General features: G+C 37.9%; 1 protein-coding gene across 6 annotated transcripts in view; it reads right to left on the reverse strand.

The window, feature by feature from the left end:
- The window catches only part of USP6NL (USP6 N-terminal like), a 116,180-nt gene that overhangs the window by 12,630 nt on the left and 80,565 nt on the right, over positions 1–22,985 (reverse strand). For all 6 annotated transcript variants that reach the window (XM_021384363.1, XM_021384360.1, XM_021384362.1 and 3 more), the window contains 8 exons: positions 15,475–15,582; positions 12,557–12,666; positions 9,606–9,654; positions 7,779–7,899; positions 6,230–6,324; positions 3,488–3,553; positions 3,305–3,404; positions 1,534–1,686 (listed from right to left, as the gene is read on the reverse strand). In XM_021384363.1, the coding sequence (XP_021240038.1) occupies positions 1,534–1,686; positions 3,305–3,404; positions 3,488–3,553; positions 6,230–6,324; positions 7,779–7,899; positions 9,606–9,654; positions 12,557–12,666; positions 15,475–15,582 (802 nt within the window). The remainder of the gene's footprint in view (positions 1–1,533; positions 1,687–3,304; positions 3,405–3,487; positions 3,554–6,229; positions 6,325–7,778; positions 7,900–9,605; positions 9,655–12,556; positions 12,667–15,474; positions 15,583–22,985) is intronic.

Below are 22,985 nucleotides of genomic sequence, written 5' to 3' on the forward strand. Positions count from 1 at the left end.
TAAGTTGAGTTTCTGAAGGGTGGCAAAAATCTCCACTGTTCACATGCAATCACTGATAAGTCCGTATCTAAAATTTAACAGAGAGCACTCCAATGAACCTATCTTTCTCTACCATGATGGATTGGAATTGAAGCTAAAAGACAAAGCTGTTCATTAACATATTTACTCACATCCAGTCACTGTGATCAAGCATCAGCTGAGACAAGATGCCTAACAAAAGCTGACAACTGAAGAGCAGTGCTGAAAAGTGCAACTTGCTTCTGAAGAACAAGAAAACATTGCAACCTAGCTTAGGAAAACGGAAAGAAGCAGGATGGGAAAGCTATGATTAGAAAGGGGAATATGCAGCATGAGCAGTAACGTGAAGAAGAACTGCAGACTCACTAAAAAATAAGTATAAAGACTAGGAGAAACAAGAAAAATGATGAGTAGACAAGCAGGAGCAAGACTTAGACGTCTATTTTGGGTGGGAGAAGGCATAATAGGAGATATGTTTTAAGAAGTCAGAATGAGGGAAAAGCATAAGAATGTAGTGGAAGAGAAACTGGGACAAGAAGCCAAGATGGGAAACCAACACACAGAGCGTCTGACTCATGTCTGACAGACAGATCTGCTAAGAACCAGAAGAAATATAAATCTTTTTCTGAGGAAGAGCCCTGAAACCCCAATACAACCCCCCAGTGCAACAAGGTGCACTGAACAGAAAAATGAGGTTCCATAATGAAAGAGCTTCAAGAAGAAACTATCACCAGGCTACATAGGCAACCTTTATTCTGACTTTTCTTAATTTCGGAAAACTAACCATAACAATGTAAAAGTCAAGGTTGTTTCTGCCAGATTTTTTTAATTTTAAAACGTTTCTTTCTCACATACTATTTTACAAATTAACAAGGATAAAAAAGAACTAAGCATAATCACAAGAAAATTCAATTCAAATACTGAGGGTAGAAAAGTGACCAAAAAAGATAATAGAATCTTAGTACAGGAAGAAGAGAACCTGTAGACATTTCTTAAGTAATGTCCCAAGAAACAACACTCACTGCTCTGCAACTGAACACAAAACATAAACACAAAGGCTGAGTAAAAATGAAGAAAATAATTCACTTAAACACCCAGAGGGTGTATCACTTGCAAAGAATTAAAAACTGGATTGGACCAAATGTTTGACCTGATGTTTGTTTCATAGCTATTCAAGCTACAAAATTGTTTGTATTCTCAGACAACAGTTGCTTCAAATAATTGGAAACTGTGATATTTCCATTTTATAAACAGAAATTATCGGATCAGGGATGTCTTAAAGTGTTGTGCCATTAGACTGTAATCAGTAAACAAAACAATGAGCAAAAAAATAGCAAACTCATGAAATGAAGGGTGTTGCTTTTAAACTGTAAAATATTCTGGAAGAAAAAAGGGTGCAGTGATGAAGAGACAACCATTTCCATAGTCTTTAGCAGAGTGAATTAAAACTTTAAAAATGGACAAGGTGTAAAAAGCTCCCAAGTATCTAAATCTGCATCTGTACAAGTATCTTACCAGCTACTGGTAAATCCAACTTTGCTCGTTTCAATTCTGATAAAGAATTTTGGAGCTGTTCTATTACATAGTCATCTTCATAGAAGAAATCCTTAGCTAGAGTCTCCTGCAGAAATTCTACAAGCTCTTCCATTTGTAATTTCATCAGATGTTCTACACAAGAAGAAAATACTATTATAAATAAAAATATCTTGATTATGAACATAAAGTTTCAAAAATGTATGTACAACATCAGATGCTTTTCTTGTTAAAATAGAACAAAAAAGGCGAATTAATTAAGCAGAAAATAGAATTCTACACTAAAAATCTACAGAATGCATCAGAAATTCACTTGCAAATTAATACAGAAATGCTTTCTACTTATTAACCTCTACTTACAATGTTTTTCAAAAAGGGCCACCTTCTAAACACTAAATACGAGTCACCTGCCTTCAGTCTGCTTACATTAAGCCCAACAGTTTTGGGTCTTCATTTTCCAGTCTGCATCCCCAACTTACAAAACATCAGTATAGATCTTTACAACATACATCATTTATTTAAAAGCTTTCAAAAGCAGTAAAACATTTTAAGATTTGACATTTAAGGTATTCTCATTCACAACTGAATTAACTTCCAAAGAAATGGTTACGGCAGTACAGAACCATTGCTTCAGGCATTATTTGCCACTTCAATTAATTCAGGTCATATTTTGAAAGCCATTTTATAGTTATCGGATTCTTTTTCCTTCCCATTTTACACAGCTGTGAGGCCCTGTTTCCCACACAAATGTTTTGCTTTCAAGACCGTAACTGCATGCTTATACAGTTTAAGGAGGATAAGCTAGTGAGAAAGTTAACACATCAATTCTACAGAGAGCTCCAGGTAGACTTCTAAATTTACATAGAGTCACTTGATTTCGCTAAAAAAAATGCAAAAGCACCACAGGAAAATGGTATCAAACTTGAGCTACAAGGTATCATCTGGAGACACATCTAAGGATATTTAGAAGCTAAAATCCATTCTCAGAATTGGAACTTCACATGCTACCGATGCAGGCACTATGGGCAGGTGTAAATGCTTTGGACAGTGTTTTTGTTCAAAATTCCAAATCTTATTTTTCCTGTCAGAAAAAGATGGAAGAAAAGACCATTCAGTCAGACTACCAAAATTCTGAATTTTAATGACATCCTTGGACAAACAGTATAAAATGAGATATAACACTGGTGGTTCCTAGATGCTGCATTGCTTGCTGATAAGAGTTTCAGGTATCTAAGGGCACAAGATATCAGCCTTTTTCTCTCTGGATTTTTTTTTTTTTTAAACACTTTTTAAAAACTTAAAGTGGCTAGAAAACCATATTCTAAACATTCAACTAGAACATTTTTTCCCCATTTTTTTTTTTAACAGCAACAAAGCTCAACCCATGTTGATGTTTAAATAACTTTCTTATTTTTCTGAGTTACCTAAAATTAAAACACAAATACAGAAAAATATAAGTTTTAAAATTCCTATGGTGCAACTGCATTTGTCTAATCATTTATGATCAAGTAAATCAAATATGATTTTTGGGCAACTGTAATATCATCTGGAAGCCCACTGCAAAGATTGTATAACAATTTTTCTTTGACAATCACTCACATGAATGAAGGAAAGATTTTCCTCTTCTTGTTCATAACGAGAGAAAAACACTTGAATTGCATAAGGCGAAGAGGAAACTAAGATTTTCCCACAAAATAAGAACAAAATTAGCTGAAAGCCTATTTAGCATTCAAGTGCTCGACACATTTCTTACTTCTATGTATCTTCAGAATTGTGTACGACATAGCAGTGAGAACCCGCTCTCCTTCAAGTATGTAGATATCCCATATCCTGAGGCTTAACATAAAGGGAGTCTGCAATGAAAGAATCAAGTGTGAAAACAGTCTGTTCAAATCCACAGTTAAAAACAGAAAAACAAAATGGAAAACATACTCACACGATCAAGGAAACATTGGAAAAACCATTTTGTGGTGTAAAAGCTAGTGGACATCTCCTGAGAGTCCTGTAAAAATCACAAAAATTTTCAAAATATTCACAAAAATCAAGTAACACTTTGCAATGTCCATGAAAAAGCATTTTACTCAATGGCCTTTCAGCCAATGTAATCAATATTTTTTTGGCTACATGAAATACCGCTGCTTTAATCAAACAAACATGATTTCTATCATTACAGTTTTTCTTCACAATTTCAAACCTTAAGAAATACGTCTGGAGATGCAGAGGCATTACCGTATCTTAGGCCTCCATCTTATTCTTGCAACAGAAGTAGCAGAAGATTAAATCCTCTCTCAACAAAATAAATTCAGAGAAGCTTTTGTCTCCTTTGAGCATAGAAAGGCCTCACAGACAGATTTTGACAAATGGGAGGGCTGGGCAATATGAGGTTTAACAAGAGCAAGTGTCAGATTCTGCACCCGGAAAAGGACAACCCTGTTGCACAGGCTGGGGGTCGAGAGAATCATAGAATCCTAGAATGGCCTGGGTTGAAAAGGACCTCAAAGATCATCGAGTTTCAACCCCCCTGCTGAGTGCAGGGTCGCCAACCACTAGACCAGGCTGCCCAGAGCCACATCCAGTCTGGCCTTGAATATCTCCAGGAATGGGGCATCCACAGCCTCCTTGGGCAACCTGTTCCAGTGCATCACTACCCTCTGTGTGAAAGACTTCCTCCTAATATCTCACCTACATCTCCCCTGTCTCAGCTTAAAACCATTCCCCCTTGTCCTATTGCTATCAACCCTCATAAACAACTGTCCCCCCTCCTGTTTATATGCTCCCTTCAAGTATTGGAAGGCCACAATGAGGTCTCCCCGGAGCCTTCTCTTCTCCAAGCTAAACAAGCCCAGTTCCCTCAACCTTTCTTCATAGGAGAGGTGCTCCAGCCCTCTGATCATCTTGGTGGCCCTCCTCTGGACCCGTTCCAAGAGCCCCATAAAAAGGGATCTCAGGGTTCCGGCCGACAGCAAGTTGAATCTGAGTCAGTAGCATGCCCTGGCCAACCACACCCTGGGGTGCACCAGGCCCAGCACTGCCACTGGGCAACGGGAAGGATTGTCCCACTCTGTGCTGTGCGGTCTCACCTCCACCACTGGGTGCAGTTTGGGTGCCGCAAGACAAGAGGGACATAAAGCTATTAGAGAGCATCCATCCAAAGGAAGGCTATGAAGTGGGGAAGGACTTAGTGGGCAAGGTGTGTGAGGAGAGGCTGAGCTCCCCGGGTTTGCTCAGCCCAGAGCAGAGCAGGCTGAGGGGAGGCCTCATGGCAGCCCACAGCTCCTCAGAGGGAACAGTGGGGCAGTGGTGAGCTCTGCTCTCTGTGACAGCAACAGGGCCCGAGGGAATGGCATGGAGCTGTGTCAGGGGAGGGGCAGGTGGGGGCTAGGGAAAGGGTCTGCACCAGAGAGAGGGCATTGGGCATGGAATGGGCTGCCCAGGGCAGTGGGCACAGCACCAAGTTGCCTGAGTACAAGGAGCATTTAACCAGCACTCTCAGATACAGGGTTTGGATTCGGGGTGGTGCTGTGTGAAGCCAAGAGTTGGACTTGATGATCCTTGTGGGTCCCTTCTAACTAAGAATATTTTATAATTCTATGAAAACGATGTTTTGGAGCAACCAGAGCTCAGCAATTGGGTCCATTTAGAATTTCATTTCTCTATAGCAAGGCTGCTAGGTCATGTTAAGCATTGAAAAGATTTTGTGACAAAGATATCTACCCACAAGAAAGCAACCTAAACTAGCCAATTAGTTGCAAGCACAGGACCTCAAAAGGGGTGCTTAGGCTTTTAGTGAATGCAATTGCTTAACTAAAGGGTGCAATTCCTCTAGAGCATATACGCTTTACATGGCATGTCAGCCCACAGACAGAGCCTTTCTACGCTCCTATGGAGCTCTTCCACGTTGTTTGCACAGGTAGAGGAAAGGATAGAGTATAAGCTGAAAAGTTAAGAAGTTCTGAATTTCAGCTTTGGAATAGCATATTCTATGCCTGTTATATTAAGCTTTTCAGGAAAAAAAAAAATCAAGTATGCAAATACTGAGTAAGCAAGGGATCAAATCTCTCTGCCGTATCTGCTAGCTTTACCTTCATCTTTCAAGCTAAAATAGTTTCATCTTAGTAATTTATTCACACTAGAATTATGGAACATTAGACAATGTCAAAAATCAGGGTAAGACAATAATTCCAGACAAGAATCATCATCCTGCACATACTTCAAAAACTACAACTTTGACTTCGGAGTCAAGTCAGGTACAGAACCGGCCTTGATTTACACTTTTTTTCTAACCAGATCTGCCCAATTCCATATTATGAGCAAGTCTTAGAGCAAATAGCTAAAAGACATTAAATTCTAGTTTAGAAAAGATAAACAACAGACGCAGTTCATCATTGCCAAGGATCTAGACTGTTTCCAAATTGTTGGTTATTTTCTGTTTTGTTTGGTTTTCATTTGTGTGTGCATGTGCACGCCTGCACCAGTGTGTTTTATTGTTGTTTATGGTAACAGCTCATCCAGTGCACAATGACTTCATCTACAACTAAAGCAACAGCATGTCTACCTCAGAGCTTTACTCTTTTCTGTTTTTGCCTGAAGTTTAAGGTATTCTCATATAGCGGGTTAACTTGAATTGAAACAAGGCAGCAGGTTATAAATTAGTATTACTTCTATTGTGAATACTTACCAAATGCTGCTTAAGTTTGGACAAAAACTTATTCAGTATTTTGTCATGATGTTCTTGAAACCTCAACAGTTTTGGAAAACCAGGAATAAAAAAACCTAAGAAAAGAAGTCGACCATGAAATGTGTTTATTTACTATAAAGACAGTAACAGGAAAAAAAAAGGCAGAATACAGAGCTCTGAGAATATTGCTCTTCTATAGACCACTGGATCTGAACAGATATTCATAGCAATATTCTCATGTCTCTGCATGGATATACACATATTTCTGCTTAAGCAACTACAGTAAAATAGCAATACCTTCCCTTAGTGACTATTGTTAGATTAGTAATGGTAGATAACATCAGTCTGAATCAGTTCTATGCTTGTCTCACTGTAAGTCTTCAAATCTGAAAAAAAAGATCCTGTTTAATTGACTATGGCATCTTAAATGGTGCCTATGTGAAGCTGCCTCCCAGGTAGCAAAATCAGATCCACTGATTTGATATATAATGAATTGATTTAAACTCATTTCCCAAGACATCTAAAATTTTCTGTGATCACTGAGGAGCTCAAGATTCAACATAGCTGTATTTTTATGGCTTTTGATTACTACTAGATCTAAAGATATAGGCTTGTCTAAGATTTTCCTAGTCTGTGTTATCATTGTGTGAAGCTCCAAGCAAGTCTTCCATTCTTTATAAATGCAAATTTCTTGTATGACAATGATCCCTGTTTCAGATAACTTTTTTTTTTTTTCCCTCAAAAAGGCAATGGCTTTGTAGAAATACAAACAAAAAAAAAGCCAACTAGCACACTAGGTTAAGAACACTGGACAGGACAGGAAGCTACCATGGTATAAGAATGTTGTAAGGGAAAAGCAGCCAGAGCCTGCTGAGAATTTAAAAAAAACAACAACCCATAACCAAGTTCTATATAATATCTTTCTTTTTCAGTTGTCCAAGAACTACAGCTTTCTGAACCACTATGTCATTAACAAAAGATGCTGGAATTCCTGGAGTTGTTCCATCTCTGCGGGCATGCAATATGCATAGGTCATACTAAATTTGACATGGAAAGAGAGAACAACCAATAACATAACAGTAACAAGACTGAGAGCGCAGGAAATGCTGCATGAGGCAAAGAGAAAACCAAGAAACTCAACATTAATGCTTATAGTTTGTTATTTTAGTTTTTTACTACGGATTCCCATCCTGCCAAGTGATAGAACAGCTACAGTGTTATTTAACACATTCTGTACTAGTTTTCCACTAGTATTTTATTGCTATATAGACATCTACATAACCAGCTTTCAACTCATTACATTCCTTTAGAGATTAAGTGGAAAGGCAACATCTGATTTTCATTAAGAACTATTTGAAACCACATAGGAAAACAATTATTAAAAAGTACCTGAGCTTCGCTAACATCTAATGGCATCCCAGTATAAAGCTCCAGTTATGTTTTACATTGAATATACACATGTAACAGCATGGTTCCATTTTCACATAATTCACAGCTTAAATAATCAAGTTGAAACCTAATACATACTAAGTAATGTGACACACCATACCATGCATAGCATGCTTGGGACCCGAGAGAAGTTTCACCAAGGCCCAGAAGGCATCTTCTTCATTCATGTACATTAGGAGTAAAGCTGTGATCTGGCTCATTCCCTGACAGTATCCAACTTCCTGGAAATTACACAGTGAAAAATATTAAAATCCCAAAAGCAAAAGCCCCCACACCCATGATCTGTTAGCTTTTCTTGAGCTAGCATAGCAAAGAGGCTGCTTGTCTTGATGGCATGTGGCATTCCCTAATTATCGCACCACCACAAGCACTTGATTTCTAAATATCTAAAATACTGACAGATAGAAGGGATGATGCTCAACAATTCATCTGAAAAATAAACTGGAACTCTCATTAGAACTCTCTACCAATGCACTAAATCAGGTTTAATGCCAATAATTTCAAGTAAATAGAACATCTTATTCCAGAAGGGACGCTTCTTCCATTTAGATGCATTTTGCTCGGAGTAGGGGGATATTCTTTTATCTTGTTTTACAATCAAGGCACCCTCTGATAAACATGGAAGTTTTCAGGAGTGACCTGTAACTATAAACCAGCTCAAGTTTAGCAGCACACAAAAGGCAGATGTAATTAAACATGAAGAAAAAAAAAGTCCTGCTCCAAAGCGAAATTTGAGCAACTCCTCTGCTATTAATTTTGACTTCTATGGCAGGAATCAATTGTCATTGCCATTCCACTGCTCAGGTAACTCCATTGATAAAATATTTAGGAGAACGAATTAATTGTTGAATAATCTTTTTCAGATCTAAAAGTTCTTTTTAAGAACTTTGCTCCAAAGATAAAAACAAAGCAGAGAAGAAGAAAAATACAACAGCATTAAAGCAAATTAAAAATTTGCTGCAGTATTCCCTTCATCTATATTGTAACAGCTGACTTTAAACAATACTTTTCAGACAATTTGAAGACATTAATTCCAATGCTGCACAAGAATATATAAAGGAGATTCTTCCTTCCAGAGTTTTCTCAGCATTTACACTACCAACCAAAAGCTTAAGACAACATAGGAAATGAAAGGTGACAAATGCTAGCAATGTATCTTCATTTATGGGCCAAATAAATATGGGGAGACTGAAACCGAAAAGAAAAGCCACATTTCTTAGAACTCTGAAAATTGAAATGATCAAAATAGGCACAGTGAACAAGGGAATAGTGCATAAAATAAATTAAACCTGGACATAATAGCATTTCTGTATTTTTAGCATGCAGTCAAAGGACATTACAAAATAAGTTTCTAACCCTTATGATTTAGTCTAGAAACTCCACTTCAAAAAAAATCCTCTTTCAGGACTACAATCGAGACCAAATTTAGTAGCAGAATGTACTTTAACATATCAATTGAAGCATATCTAAAACAGGGCTTAAGTGTGGAGGAGCCTTTAAAACCTTCCATTTGTTAGAATGCTCCAGGCTATGAAATACCTGCTCACTCCTACGCACACCTTTCTGCAGTTTTTCCTCCCATCACTCAAATGATCTTAATTGGAGGCAAATAATATAATGGAAAGAAATAGTAGTAGTATGAAACTGCAGCACAGCACAAATTCATTATTCGTATTGAACACTATCCTTAATCTCAGTTAAACTTTATGTACTGTTCAGTCTGCCCAGTAAGATACTCATAATCAAGATGCTTTGCTTTAACTTCAGTAGCTAAAAACATGTCAACAGACAAATCTTTGATTGCTCTGCACTTCCAAAGATCTCTGAAATGCGTTGTGGTTCTTTGGGGGAGCGAGGAAGAGAATACAGAACTGCAATGAATTTACAGCATGTTCAGAGAAACCAAACATGAAAGTACAAAACTTACCGTATTATATATGGAATATGCAGCTAAAACGTGGAATAAAGATTGTTGCCTGGAAAAGCAAAAGTAGAGAAAGAAAATGCTGTAATACTGGGTTTTGTAAAAACTGAAAAACATGGAATTAGTTAACTATATTTTGGAAACTCATTTCTCCAATTTAACTTGTCTGGTACAAAAGAGCAGCGATATGTCCTTCTGGTTGTAAACCAACATTATATTTAGCACTTTTCTGATATTTTGCTTGTTTAAAGATGACAAAATGTATCTACAATAATTTGAGACGCCAGTGGTGTCAGACCATTATCATTACAAATAGGGGAAAGTGAGGCATACGTGTCAAACACTGATTTATTCTGAATGACAAACTTTAAACACACCACACCTAATTTCTGTTTGCAGAACACTAACAGCTGTTACCGATTGCAAATGGTTACACAGAAGAGTTGAAAAACACAAAGCAGGCACAAAGGTGTCTTAATCTTGGTACCGAAATTAAAAGCTGCGTTAGGGACTGCTACTGTCAAAGAATCACAATTCCAGCTTCCCATCCCACGCTCAGTCTTCCAGAGTATATCAAACCCTGCAATTCTAACTCTGAAGTACATGCAGAGCTTTGTCCCTTGGTTTGTATAAAAACAGCTTAAGTCATCTTGTACTAAACTGTGAAAGTAGCAGGACAAAATATACCTAAAGTCCACTCTTCTCAAATTGGGACATCGAAAAAATGTAGAATACTCATAAGATGTTTTTTAAACTCACACATACTTTCTGTGATTTGTTGGGAAGGGAATTTGGAAATGTGAATGCCTCCTTTCAACTACAACTGCTAGGCTTTAACAGCTGAGTCTTGCATACTAGATATTCAGAAATTATAAAAAGAAATACTGAGCAAAAAGCTGCTTATTTTCTGTTGGGAAGGAAGATGCACATTTGGAGAATTTTACCCAAATATCTAGATTATGGCATTTTTTTCACTCTCTCACAGAAACTGGAGCTTACCCATTCTTAGGTAACCAAAAATATGTAATCTGAAGTACTAGTTATTAAACTTCAGTCTTATTCTACAAGGACAAAATGAGATTAAATAGCTAGGTTGCAGACAGCATACATGAGAACGTTCTGTGATCAGTTAAGGGAATTTGAACTATATGAAACCCAACATAAGAGCCAATCTCATTCACAGTAAGATATAAAAATAATGGTAATTTTAGTACCATTTACCCTGAAGACTTGTAAAAGAATGACCCCTCAAAAATGTACAGTCTATTGAGAAGTCAAACAAGCTATTGATTTACCTGGAAGACTTTATTTCATAGCTATATGGAATGATTTCTCAATTTTCATCCACATTGCTGGAAATGCATAATGCATGTACAGTCATTCCAAATTCTAGTCCAAGTATGAAATTGATGCAGCCAAAGGTTTTTCCGTAGACTCTGAGGATATGCTTACAATACAGCCACAGGGAATGGAGCTGGCTCTGTCTGTGTTAACCCCAAACCGATGGGGTAGTGAGCTTGTGCTCAGACTTAAAACGTGTGGGTTAAAACTAGCTGAGGCTCAGATGCAATACAGCCATTTTTGCAAGGCACCGTGTCCGTACTACTAAGAGGCAAGGCACATCAGCTCCAATGTAGATAGCACAGCACAAACATATCTAAATTACAGTGTCTGCACAGAATAGCGCTCTCAGCTTTGGGAATTTCTGCTTTGTACTCCGTCCTGCGTTGCAACCATCACAGAAATTTCCCATGCCTACTTAGAATTTGTCTGCAAAATACCTTGAGGAATAATATAAGAAAATGTTTCTTTTATTATCACATTAAAGTTCATAATTCTTTGAGTATTGCTTTTTGAAAATAGTATTCTATTGTAGATGATGTCTTAGAAAGAAAAAGAGACTAAAAATTTTCCCTATCCTTTCCATCTCAGCAGGGTGCTGATGTGGCATACTAGAGACAATCACAGAACGGCCTAGGTTGAAAGGGACCTAAAAGCTCCTCCAGTTCCAACCCCTGCCGTGGGCTGGTTGCCCCCCACCAGCTCAGGCTGCCCAGGGCCCCATCCAGCCTGGCCTTGGGCACCTCCAGGGATGGGGCATCCACAGCTTCTCTGGGCAGCCTGTGCCCGTGACTCACCACCCTCACAGTGAACAATTTTTTCTTAACATCGGTATCTTCCCCTCTTTTATTTTAAAACAGTTCCCCCCTGTCCTATCACTATCAGACCATGTAAAAAGTCAATCTCCATCTGGCTAATAAGCTTCTTTTAAATATTGGAGGGCTTCAACAAGGTCTCCCTGGAGCCTTCTCTTCTCCAGGTAGAACATGCCCCACTGCCTCAGCTTTTCTTTGCAAGAGGTGCTGCTGTTTGTACTGCCACTTATTTTTCATTATTAAGCATTTTTAGAGGTGACAGCTGCCTAATATTGTTCATACAATGACAGTAGAAATAACAACATTTTGAAAGCATTCAAAAGCATTAAGGCTTACATTTGTAACTAAGTGCTCACATCTAAAATATTGTTCTATTTGGTTCTGAATTAGAAAGTAGGAGAGGAGGAATCCAAAGGAAGGCTAAAGCCTTTGAGAAGATAAAAGATGCTAGTGATGTAAAAAGTTTAGGTTTTGAAAGAAAATATAATGATTGTGTAATAAATTTGATCTATTAGATTGGCTTTTCATGCTTATTTACAATTTTATTAAAAATGGAGCAAGAACAGTTTAGAAATGGTTTTCTTTGGAACGTTACTAACTACTTCATAATAAGGGTAGACTGGTTGGTTGATAGTAACTATTTGGCTTTGTAACAGTAATGCTGATCACTTCATGACACACAGACAATTCTGCTTTGAAAGTCTGGAACTCACATTCAACATTCTTCCACAAATCAGAGAGGTTTGAGGCAGATCAGAAACAAGTTATAAGGCAAAACAAAACTTCTAATTTACTTACTTAACACCATATCTGTCTCGAAACATGATATGATCTCTGTATGTTCGATTTACATCGAGATCAATTTGCCTAATATCTGGTGAAGACCCTCGTGCTTGACACTTCAATTTCTAAAAAAAAAAAAAACATAAGTTACAATAAAGAACCAAAGATTAAAACTTCAAGCCCATAAACAGGAGAAACCTACCTGACTGCACACTTACACTAAAGTATTTGTCATCTCATGATTTGAAGTCTTTAGTATAAAATGGCAACTCAGAAACCCATTCAAAAATACAGATATATATATATATGAATTCTAGAGAGTCAAATGCATATTAGCAGAGTATAAAAGTTAGAAGACCAACCCCACAGCATACATTTTTATGACAACATTCACTGCCAGACCCCTATGTTTCAGCATCTCAAATTTCTAATTGCCATTTCTCATGTAAGTGCATGAGCAGAGAAAGACAGAAAGTGAATCTCACTGCTCAGGAATAACAGCTCCAGATTGGACTTTCCACAAATGACTGAGGGTAGTTTTCATGCTTTTGTTGTCTTTTCTCAAAGCAGAAGAAAAAGTCACATAGCTGCCAGTTACTATCTAAATATAGATAATGGACGTTTCTGGACATTTCCCTAGTCATTTACTCTGTCTTTCTGTTTTAACCAATTTAATGGTAGAATACCTCTACTTGCTTTGATGTTTTACAAGCAAGTCAAATTTTGCAAATGAATACTTTAGGAAGCCTGCACAGGTTGGACTGTCATCTTATTTTTTACATCTACAGTAATTTTCTCTTGACATTCACTCATTCATTCTTGCTTCTGTCCCTAAAAGTCAAGTATGTGAGACACTTGTATCTGTATTCAATATGATATTTTCAAAACATTATGTTGGGAGAGGCATTTTTGTAGAATATCATGGGTAGTCGAAAGGTAGAATTCTACAGCTTCCAGTCGCAAGAAAACAAAAGGTTTTAAGACAAAAAATAAGAAAAAACAAAGGGACAGATATGAAACAATAACATCCATTCAGTCTGTTGAAGACAAACTGCAGCTTTAGGAAAATCAGGAATTACCTGTAAATCTAGGAATCAACTGGTAGCAGTCAACATAACACTAATCACAATGTCAGTTTCTTGCTTCTTTCAGTATAATGTAAAGTACAAACATCCAGAGCGATTTGTCCTCCAGACAGAAAAGAAGGGATCAGAAAGTTTTAAGATGGTATGGGGACCCAGAGCCTATGATTTGCTGCAACTACAGGAAAAGAAGTACCCTGAGTCCTGGTCATAATGAGAGCCTCTAGACTGGGCACCTAGAGTCTTGGAAACAGCAGTGTTAAAAGATGAAGAACTGGTAACTGCCCTGCACCGAGAACTGCAAGAAGCTGTTTTACCTCCCTCAAAACCACGCATCTTCCTTCTAACTTTAAGGTGTACAATTTGTAAATGAGAATTATTACGAGTATTAACATCACTTCAGGAAATGGGAAAAGTGGAGAGCAGTTAAATGAGCTTGTGGCAAATAAACAAGCAAGGATTACGATGGAAGGAACTCTTTCTACTACCACATTTGAACTACAAAGATCCTTCTTCATTTTGCACTAAATGGCATCAATAATCTCTTACTACGAATTAACATTTTTAAATGCTTCTACTTATACTCAGTTTTCTTTCCCACAACTACATTACTCAGCATGAATTTCATTCTATCCTTTTTGGATCTGCCTCTAGTCTCCCTTATGAAGTTAAACAAAATCTAATAGTCAGAAAGAGTAGCTTGTCAGACTAAGGCACAATAAATAATTCAAGAAGAAGATCACAGAGACCAAAATTTAGATAACATCAATGCCAACATCGATCTTCTTTCATGACCTTACAGGATTCTATGTCTGGTCAGACCCAAAGTCTTGGCTCCTTAAGAGTGCCATTAAAAAAAAAAAAAAAAAAAAAAGAAAAAGTAGCAATGCATTTCCTTGAAACTCTGGACATTTTTTCTTAAAAGGCAGTGAACATTTCAGTTCCAGGGGGGAAAAAATGAAACACTCTACAACGCTATATTACCTTTCTGTTAGCTAAACTGCCTTCCTATAATCCCCTAGGGCAGAAAGATTGAAAGGAAAAGACAATGTGACAAGACTCAGGTCCCCTTCTGCCTAATTTACTGGCCTGCATACGAACCTCAGTCTACTGTTTGAGGTCTGAAGTCGAGCTCAGATGGCAATCAGCACATCCATAGGAAAAGCAGAGTTAGAGGAGAAAAGTTTAGAGGAATATAACCAGAATAATTTAAAAGTGGCTTTAGCTGCTATCCAGTGTGTGTGCAGGGGCTGAGGTTTAACACATAGCTTTTTTTTTTTACACTCTAAGTAGGAATGGGCTCAAATGGTCAATTTATGCCTGTAGCTTTTGGTGGGGTAACACCTCGGTATCAGTTACACCTCTGAGAATACAATAAACTAAATGACAGTACTTTGTAACAGATATCTATGCTTCAACTCAGAGACAATATGGCATAAAGTTTGCCAGCTTGCTCTCCCAGAGGCCCTCTTGGCTTTAACAAGATAGAGAAGGCAACAACTCCTCACCCCCTCAAGAATACTACAGATTCCTCGTACTGATATCCAGCTTATGTGGCACTTCCTTAATAGAAATTTCTCAAAGAAGAGTTGTCATTTCAGAGGAGAGGGGTTTCACAACAATCTTAAATTGTTTCACTTTGCTTTTAAGGGGGCTTTAACAAGGATTTGGGAATGGGAAAAGAAGAGGAAAGAAGATCAAATTAATTACGTGAATACTAGAACAAAAAGATAAGCTGGTAAAGTGCTTTCCAATACATGGAAGAGAAAGAAAAAGGAACAGTGGAGTTCAAGGTAATTTGTAATTTTTTTTTCTTAATTTTAGTATTAAGTGGAAATTCTAACAACTCACACTGTACAAGTCTTTCATTTCTTCTTTCATTTTAGGGACATCAAGTAGTAAAGACCAAACTTGCCCTCTGAACTGCAATGGGATTCCTTTATAAATTCTCCTGTGAAACTGTAAAAAGAAAAGAAAACATAAATGCATCACAATTCACAAAGTTCTGAATCAAAGAAATGTTGACATACAATGGGCTAAAGACAAAAAGGTAATTTTGTTAATTATCCTGGCAAAGGGACAACCTGCTGGGACAAACCATCTCAGTCTCTGAAGTAAGAGTCCAGCGATGCCTGCGCTGATGGAATCAGCAAAGGAACAGGAATAAAATGGACACACAAGCAATGCTTGCAAATCGAGATTTCAGTATGTAGGAAGGCCTATCAAAATTGTATCACCTTTGCTACACAGCTTTTGTTCTAAAAGTACTGGAAAGAGAACTCTAGATTTGGTAATACACATGAAAAACGGATTCTTAGCAACACAAGGTTTCAGGACAAGCCACAGATAACTCACTATAATTACAATGTATAAATGAGAATGGTGATAGGCAAACAGCACTACTGCAAAGCTTTAAATATTAACAGTACAAAAATGCACTGCTGATTTCTGAATTCTTGTAAAACTGCCACATATGTATGTGTATCATGAGTGTGAGCTCGCCGCAAGCACAGGAAATGCCACATGTCAAACTAAAGACTCCAGATTTCTAAATTAATAAACAAATGTTTTAAAATGCATTTAGGAAAAAGTATTTGCACAAAAACAACACACAAAAGACATGCCAGCTATGGTTTCTAAGACTACAGAATGACTTTACAACACTACGTAGAATTCTTGTCTGTGAAACTTAAAATTAAACTCCTTGTTCCTGACACAGTCTATTCTGACACACACAGCTTGTATTAGAAATGGGTCAGAAAGGGACAACTCGGTACCTGTGCAAAGCGAGAGTAGTTACATAAACTATCTATCTCATGTCAGTCTTGCCTCTGACATGTCACTTCTCTTCCATTTTGATTCAGCGGTTTGGTTCTCACTGGGTTTATTTGAAAAATCAGGAGTAATGACAACTGTCTCCCCGGCTTCTCTTCCAATTTGCATTTATTTTTGCTGCAGCGTTTAGGAGCATGAAGATCTTCTGAACAGAGAAAGGCAGGCTCGTTGTGTTCAGTCTTGGCTTTATGCAGCCAGGAGAGACCCAAGGTAAGCAAAGCCTTAGACAATTGACCCTTCCTCACTCTTTTTTCAGACACACACAAAGAAAAGGTAACCTTTCTGAAAACATGGCTGAGAAAAGGAAATTCAGAGAACTGCCCCCCCCCCCCCCAAAAAAAAAAAACCACCAAAAAGAAAAAGGAAACACACAAAACAAAAGGGCACCTTTCTGAAGTTCTGTTTTTGCCATTATTTTTGTGATGGCAGAGACAACTAGATTTTTTTAAAGGACAAAACACACACAACCCCTACCCAGCTTAGGTGTTCTTTGCATTTAATCCACAATAAAAGTTAGAACTTAAAAATTTCAAATGGCAAAGCTATCATGGCCATAAAAGCTATGTTTGTAGCCAAAGAAATACTTCAAAAAAGCCATCTCAAAGATCATTTTAGCTTTTTCTCCTATTTCACGTTTGGAAGATCAGTGACCCACACCACTGCAGTATACGTATACACCTCATGTCGTTTCAGATGGATCAGATCTTTGAAGCTATCTTTAAGGCCCGACAAAATCCATGTCTGGACTTAAGAATGCCTTGCTCTTACACAAGTTATTTGGTGGTTCTCTAAGAGAAACACAACCTAGTAGGGTTACAACTCTTCTCTTTTCTGTCCCTTTTTCAATTGTACAACATAGCAGAGCAATCCTGGAGGCCATCCGCACAGAAAGCGTTGTGAGGTGTGGCCCTTTTAAGGAAACTTTGGTTCTTTAATGCTATTAAAATTGTTTAAGTAGCAGCACCTCTAGCAGGAGCATAACAACATCACTCCATCTTTTTCCTGCGAGGATGAAGAATAAGCCACAGTGCTACAAAGCACACTCCTATAGATGTACCTCCAGACTTCAGTTCACACTGAGGATTTCAGTGTACGTCAACCCAGACACAAGGGTAACTGCTTGAGAGCAAGGATAATTCAGTCTTTTGAAAGCCAACCAACACCAATTGCAGTGGTGTCATTCTGCAAAGAGATTAGCCTGTCTGTTGGAAACCAGAATGAGCTAAATTTGCCAACCTTATCTGCTAACCTGAAAGGAGTGTTACAAGCCCCCACTGACATTTAGCTGTATTCCTCAGGCCCACAGTACAATAGCGTATCTGATAACAAGCATTTTTGCCAGACCATTATCATTTTTTGACTCATTACCAAATGTCTCCAACAACTGTCAGCTTGCTAGTGAACAGAATAGGCTGAAGAAGAAATTCTCAAGAAGAGTTTTGTTCTAAAAGAATATTTTGGGAGAAGGCTGAGTAAACTTTAAAGGCCAAAAATAGGCCTTTATGACATTAGTTTCTTCCTGAAATAGAACAAATCCAGACCACCCAAACTGTGGGCATTGCTTTATGAGACAAAGCTGAAGGAGAAAAATGATCAGTTTTGCAGATGACTTCCCAGTTTTCCCATCTTCTGCATATCTCAGACTGAACCAACCAGACATAAAAGAGTTCTCAAAGCAGCAAGTGAAAACTGAGATAGAGAGTGGTGGAAGCACTTTTAAAAGAAAAGACTGAAAAATGAGTTGTTATTAATAACTTTGAAAAGAGTGGAAAGCACTGAGACACCAGCAGATTGGTAAGCCCACTGTGGTTTTGAGAAGAATCAGAAAATAAGGTGACATTTTCAGTTGCTGGGATCAGAATTATTGGACTGGCAGAACAAGTCTAAAGAACATTCAGAGTTTTTTGCAAACCTTTTCACATCTGTATCCAGCCACATCTGCTGTTCAATCTATTCCTTTATTTAGGCAAGGAAACAAGCTCTCAGTTACTCCAGAACGTTAGAAGAGTCTGCCTGCTCTCAATAGAGACTCAATAGAGCGCAATGCTAAGGACCTTCACTGTCTGTCAGATATAAGAAATGTAACTCCAGATGAGCCTCTTTCACGGCACAGGCTCCATTACACAAACAAGCTGGAAACAAGTGTGAATAAGCTTTTTATATAACAGCACACCACACAGCTGCACTGTGTCTCAGGGTTGGAGGGGGGGGGGAAATACAAGTTTCAGAGCAAAACTCATTTCTCATCATCGTTCAGTCATCAAACAGTTAAAGAGCACACAAATGAACAAACTGCTTATTAGCCGATTGAACGTCTATACCTTAGTACCATACTACTGCCCTCTGCTGTCTTTTATTTCTATATAAGTTTAACTTACGTTGAGAACTGCAGGCTAAGTCTAGAAACTTGAAGAACCCTAATCAAGTCTCTGTTCTCTCAAATTAATAACTGAAATAAGAAGTAGAAAATTAAGCAAGTTACTTTATTTCATCTCCCTACAGGTAGAAGAAAAAGTAAACAGTCTTCAACAAATTCACTAAAATTAAGGCTTTCTTAAGATAGTAGCTTGAAACAAAACACAAGCATATAATCACGTAATTCAGATAAGTGTTCAGTGAAAACAAGTGTCATTCAGGGAGTGGTGCTGTGCAGCCTGGAATGTTTCCATCGTTAGAGGACACTGAGGAAAAAAGAGACATCCTCAGTAGACAGAACTATGAGAACACAACTTAAAAACATGGGTTCAAATTCTCTGTCACATCTAAGCTAATATTCAGCTAAAGACATCCATTATAAACTCTTAGAATTATCACTAATGTTGCTGATTCTGATAGATAGGACACATATGGACGCATGGTGATGATCTGTCACTCTGATTCCAAAGGAGCTTCTCATGCAAAAAGAAACTGGACCTGTGTATTGTCTTTTCCCATTGTGAAACTAGAGCATATACAGAATGAATTTTACAAAGCTAACAAAGAAAATAGAAGGAAAAAAAAAACAAACCAAGTATTAGACTTGGAATATCCCAAATAATTCTTAGCCATCACCTCAAATAATGAAGGTGTTATCATCTAGCGTTCAATACGGCCTCAATGCAAAAAATCTGGAAAACCTTCAATCGCCCCTTCTCCAAACTTTAAAGTTGATAAATCCAGCTGGTTCCTGGCCAAGAAATGAGGCCACTATCACACAGTACAGGTTGAAGAGCAGACCTGGCTTTCTAGCTTCCACTAGATAGAAAACTGGCTTTCCTGAAAATAAAACTTCTTCAGTTGTGTTAGGAAGATCTGCACATGACACAGAGGGACTCTGCCACCTCAGAAAGAATCAGTGATGAGAACCATCAAAATTAAAATTAAAATCTGAAGGCCCACAAGAAACTATACTTATAATGAAAAGAAAATATATTTATAAAGGCTGCTGCCTTTAGAGGTTCTTCAGCTTCCGTGGATTGCATAAAAGGAAGAAAAAGTGCAAATTCAAGAGCTGCTAAATCTCATTCAAAAAAATCTGAGGAATGCGAAGAGGGTTCTTCATTAGGGCTCTGTGTTCAGACTCTAAACTAAGTGGAGACTTGATTATTATATTCTGTGTGAATGCCAGAACAGCTGGAAATTGCCAGCTACCCTGATCGTTTCAATTCTTCCTTTTTCTCTCAATTTAAGTGACGTCAGTCACAGCTAGATGAAGGTAGACAGCAAGAGACAGAAATGCTTTAGTGGAAATACTCAAATGGGAATGTAACAGTTTTATTTAATCTTTCATGAAAGTTATGATCATACTAAGCAGGAAAGATTCAATATCCATGGTGGATGATAGTACCCTGGGCTATTAAGCAGTAGAATACAAATAGAAAATAAAAGCATAAACTAGAGAAACACCACAATGAAAGACAAACTTTGCTACTCTCTGACACTTCCTGCATAAGAAATGACTGATGGGGAGACGAAAGCTTTGTGTGATTGATATTTGTCAAAACAAAGACACGAGGACAGGTCCACATTTCAGAGGCTGGTGTCTGTAAGAATTATGATCACTCCACTGAAAAGATGCGTAAATAATCACATAGGAAGCAAAGAGCTTACACAGTTATGAAGATGAGCATGTGCTTACTTCCATTATGTCTTCTTTCATTACATATAATTCACTGCTTAAAGTTGGTACAGACTGACATTTTTCTGGTTCAGTCTTTCTCCAGTTCCTCGTGGCCATAGGCTGCTGCCCTCCCCCTACTTTTTTGTTATGAAAGTTTAAAGCATAGAAGTTCTAGTGAGAAAGCAAGATGAAGTCCCCAGAGTTCCCACTTCTCCTGAGATATTCTTCTGCAATAAAGATTAAGGGAAGATGTAAATTGAAGCATCTCACACACACATACAAACACACCAGTGTGCAAATGTCTTCTCATTAATTCTCCTTGCAAAGTTAAGATGGAAAGAATTAAGGAAGCAGCTCTAGGCAGCTCTGCAAAAGAGAATTCAAAGAAAACTGTATTTTGCAGTTAGGTATATGACAGCTTTGGATAATGTAATCAAAGACACGGATTCATTTATATATGTACATGTCCAGTATAAACAGGTTCCTTCAAGCCCGAACTATCATGGTTGTATGTTATGAAGGCCCATTACAAAAGGGCTTCCTGAAGTCCTATACTTTGTAATACCTGCTCCATCCTTGAGACCATTATTTTCTCTGTCTCTCCCTCCCTCAAGTATGTCATTTTCCAAAACCAAGCCAGCATTACAATTATCATCTGTAACTCTACAACATTATTACTGTTGTTTTCGTTGTTGCAGCAATGTTCCTTTCAGTGCTGTTTCCAAACAGCAGTGATTTCAGGAGCAGTCTGACTGCACAGAAACCACGGGAATGCCAGGTGAAGTGAATCCTTCAAAGAAAGGCTGTTCATATTTTTCAGTAATTTGCTTCTCTAGTATTAACCACTTTATCCAATCAAGTGAAGACAGAAAGCAAGAGTCAGGAATTGTTCTTGCAACTTAGTGCTTCTGCTCTTCAAAAAATGGGGCTGGAAATTGCTGTATTCTTCCAACACAAAAAAGTAAAAACTGTCTTCATTTGCGAATTTTATATAATCACAAGAACACCACTTTCCATAAAGAGGAGCAGCAAATAATGAAAAATGATTTTCCTCTGCATGCTGGCTAGGAGGAGGGGTTTGATTCTATATTGTTAATGTTCTGATGCAAGAAAATAACAAAAACATCCTTGTTTTTAAAGTCTCATGTGCTCCACCAAGGCCCAACGACCAGTGAAAATTCCTAGCCTCCAGCAAAGTTTATACCCTTTATGAACATACTGAATTATTCCTGCCACTATTTATAGCTCAGTCTATAATTTGTTACATGAACTGAAGCTCTTTCTGCTCAGCTGATCTGCTTTACCTTCCACACGCTTGGTGAAGAGAATCATTCAGTTAAATCAATGGACAACGGACTGATGTCACTGGCAGCTGGAGAGGAAGACCACTGCTGCTTAGACAACACAGAGCTGCTGTGTTTCCTGAAAGGTGGTATTTGACATACTCACTGCAAACTAGGTTGCTATTCTACAGGTTTTTTTGAGCATCCCTTTGATTTGTGAACATATCTTCGGATCAGTCAGTCACCTCAATAAAGAAACAAAGCCAGACGTGTTATGAACAGAAAGGAGGACTATAAGAAAAGCTTTGGGAAAAAAAAAAGTTACTTCTTTATGCATTTGCTTTAGATTTAAAAAGTGATACCCTGAAAGACAGCAATAACTGCTTTTGGTATGTTTAAGAAAAGCAAAGTACAAGAAATTTACTATCCCCAAAAACAAAGGCAGGATTGCAGACATCATGAGTAGGGGACAAGTAAATTTCTTTCTGTTTCAATTCTAGTATCTCCTATTTCTCTGCTTATCATTCTAACAAATATCCTCATCTCAATCTCTCCCATTGCAGTCTTTCCATTTTGCAAAGAATAACTTAGTGAAACAAAGGGGTGTAAGGGAGCAAGATAACTCTGTAGGACACTCATCCAAGCAGTGACCTGGGATGTGCAACAGTTGTCCTCAGCAAAACAGAGGAAGATCAGCATCACCAGAATGCATCACCAGAATCCCCTCAACAAAATCCAAGTTTCAAGCCCCACTAAGAAGAAGAAAATTTGATTCTGGGAACCCCTTTTCTTGTGCATTAACCTCTAAACAGCCAGAATAGGAAGTATTATGAAAACCTCCTCAGAGCACAGTGGTGGGAATACAGCTTCTCCAGCAAGTTTTTTCCCAAACAAAATTCCTCCACATTTTCACTACCAAACAGATTTAAGATGACCAAGACTACATTTACAGCAAAGAAACTGTGCACAGTCCCCACTTACCTTTCAAAGTGAGTAAAAGCACTCAGTGTTTAACGGCATACCTAACATTGCCCAACTTCTGTGTTACCCCCCGACCATTACCTGCTGTTCAAGTAGGTTAAGTTAATTTATTTACTTTAAAAAAACACCTGTAGCTTCACATAGAAAATCATTTCATCTATTTA

The sequence above is a fragment of the Numida meleagris genome, chromosome 1, assembly GCF_002078875.1.
Source record: "Numida meleagris isolate 19003 breed g44 Domestic line chromosome 1, NumMel1.0, whole genome shotgun sequence".
Lineage (NCBI taxonomy): Eukaryota > Metazoa > Chordata > Aves > Galliformes > Numididae > Numida > Numida meleagris.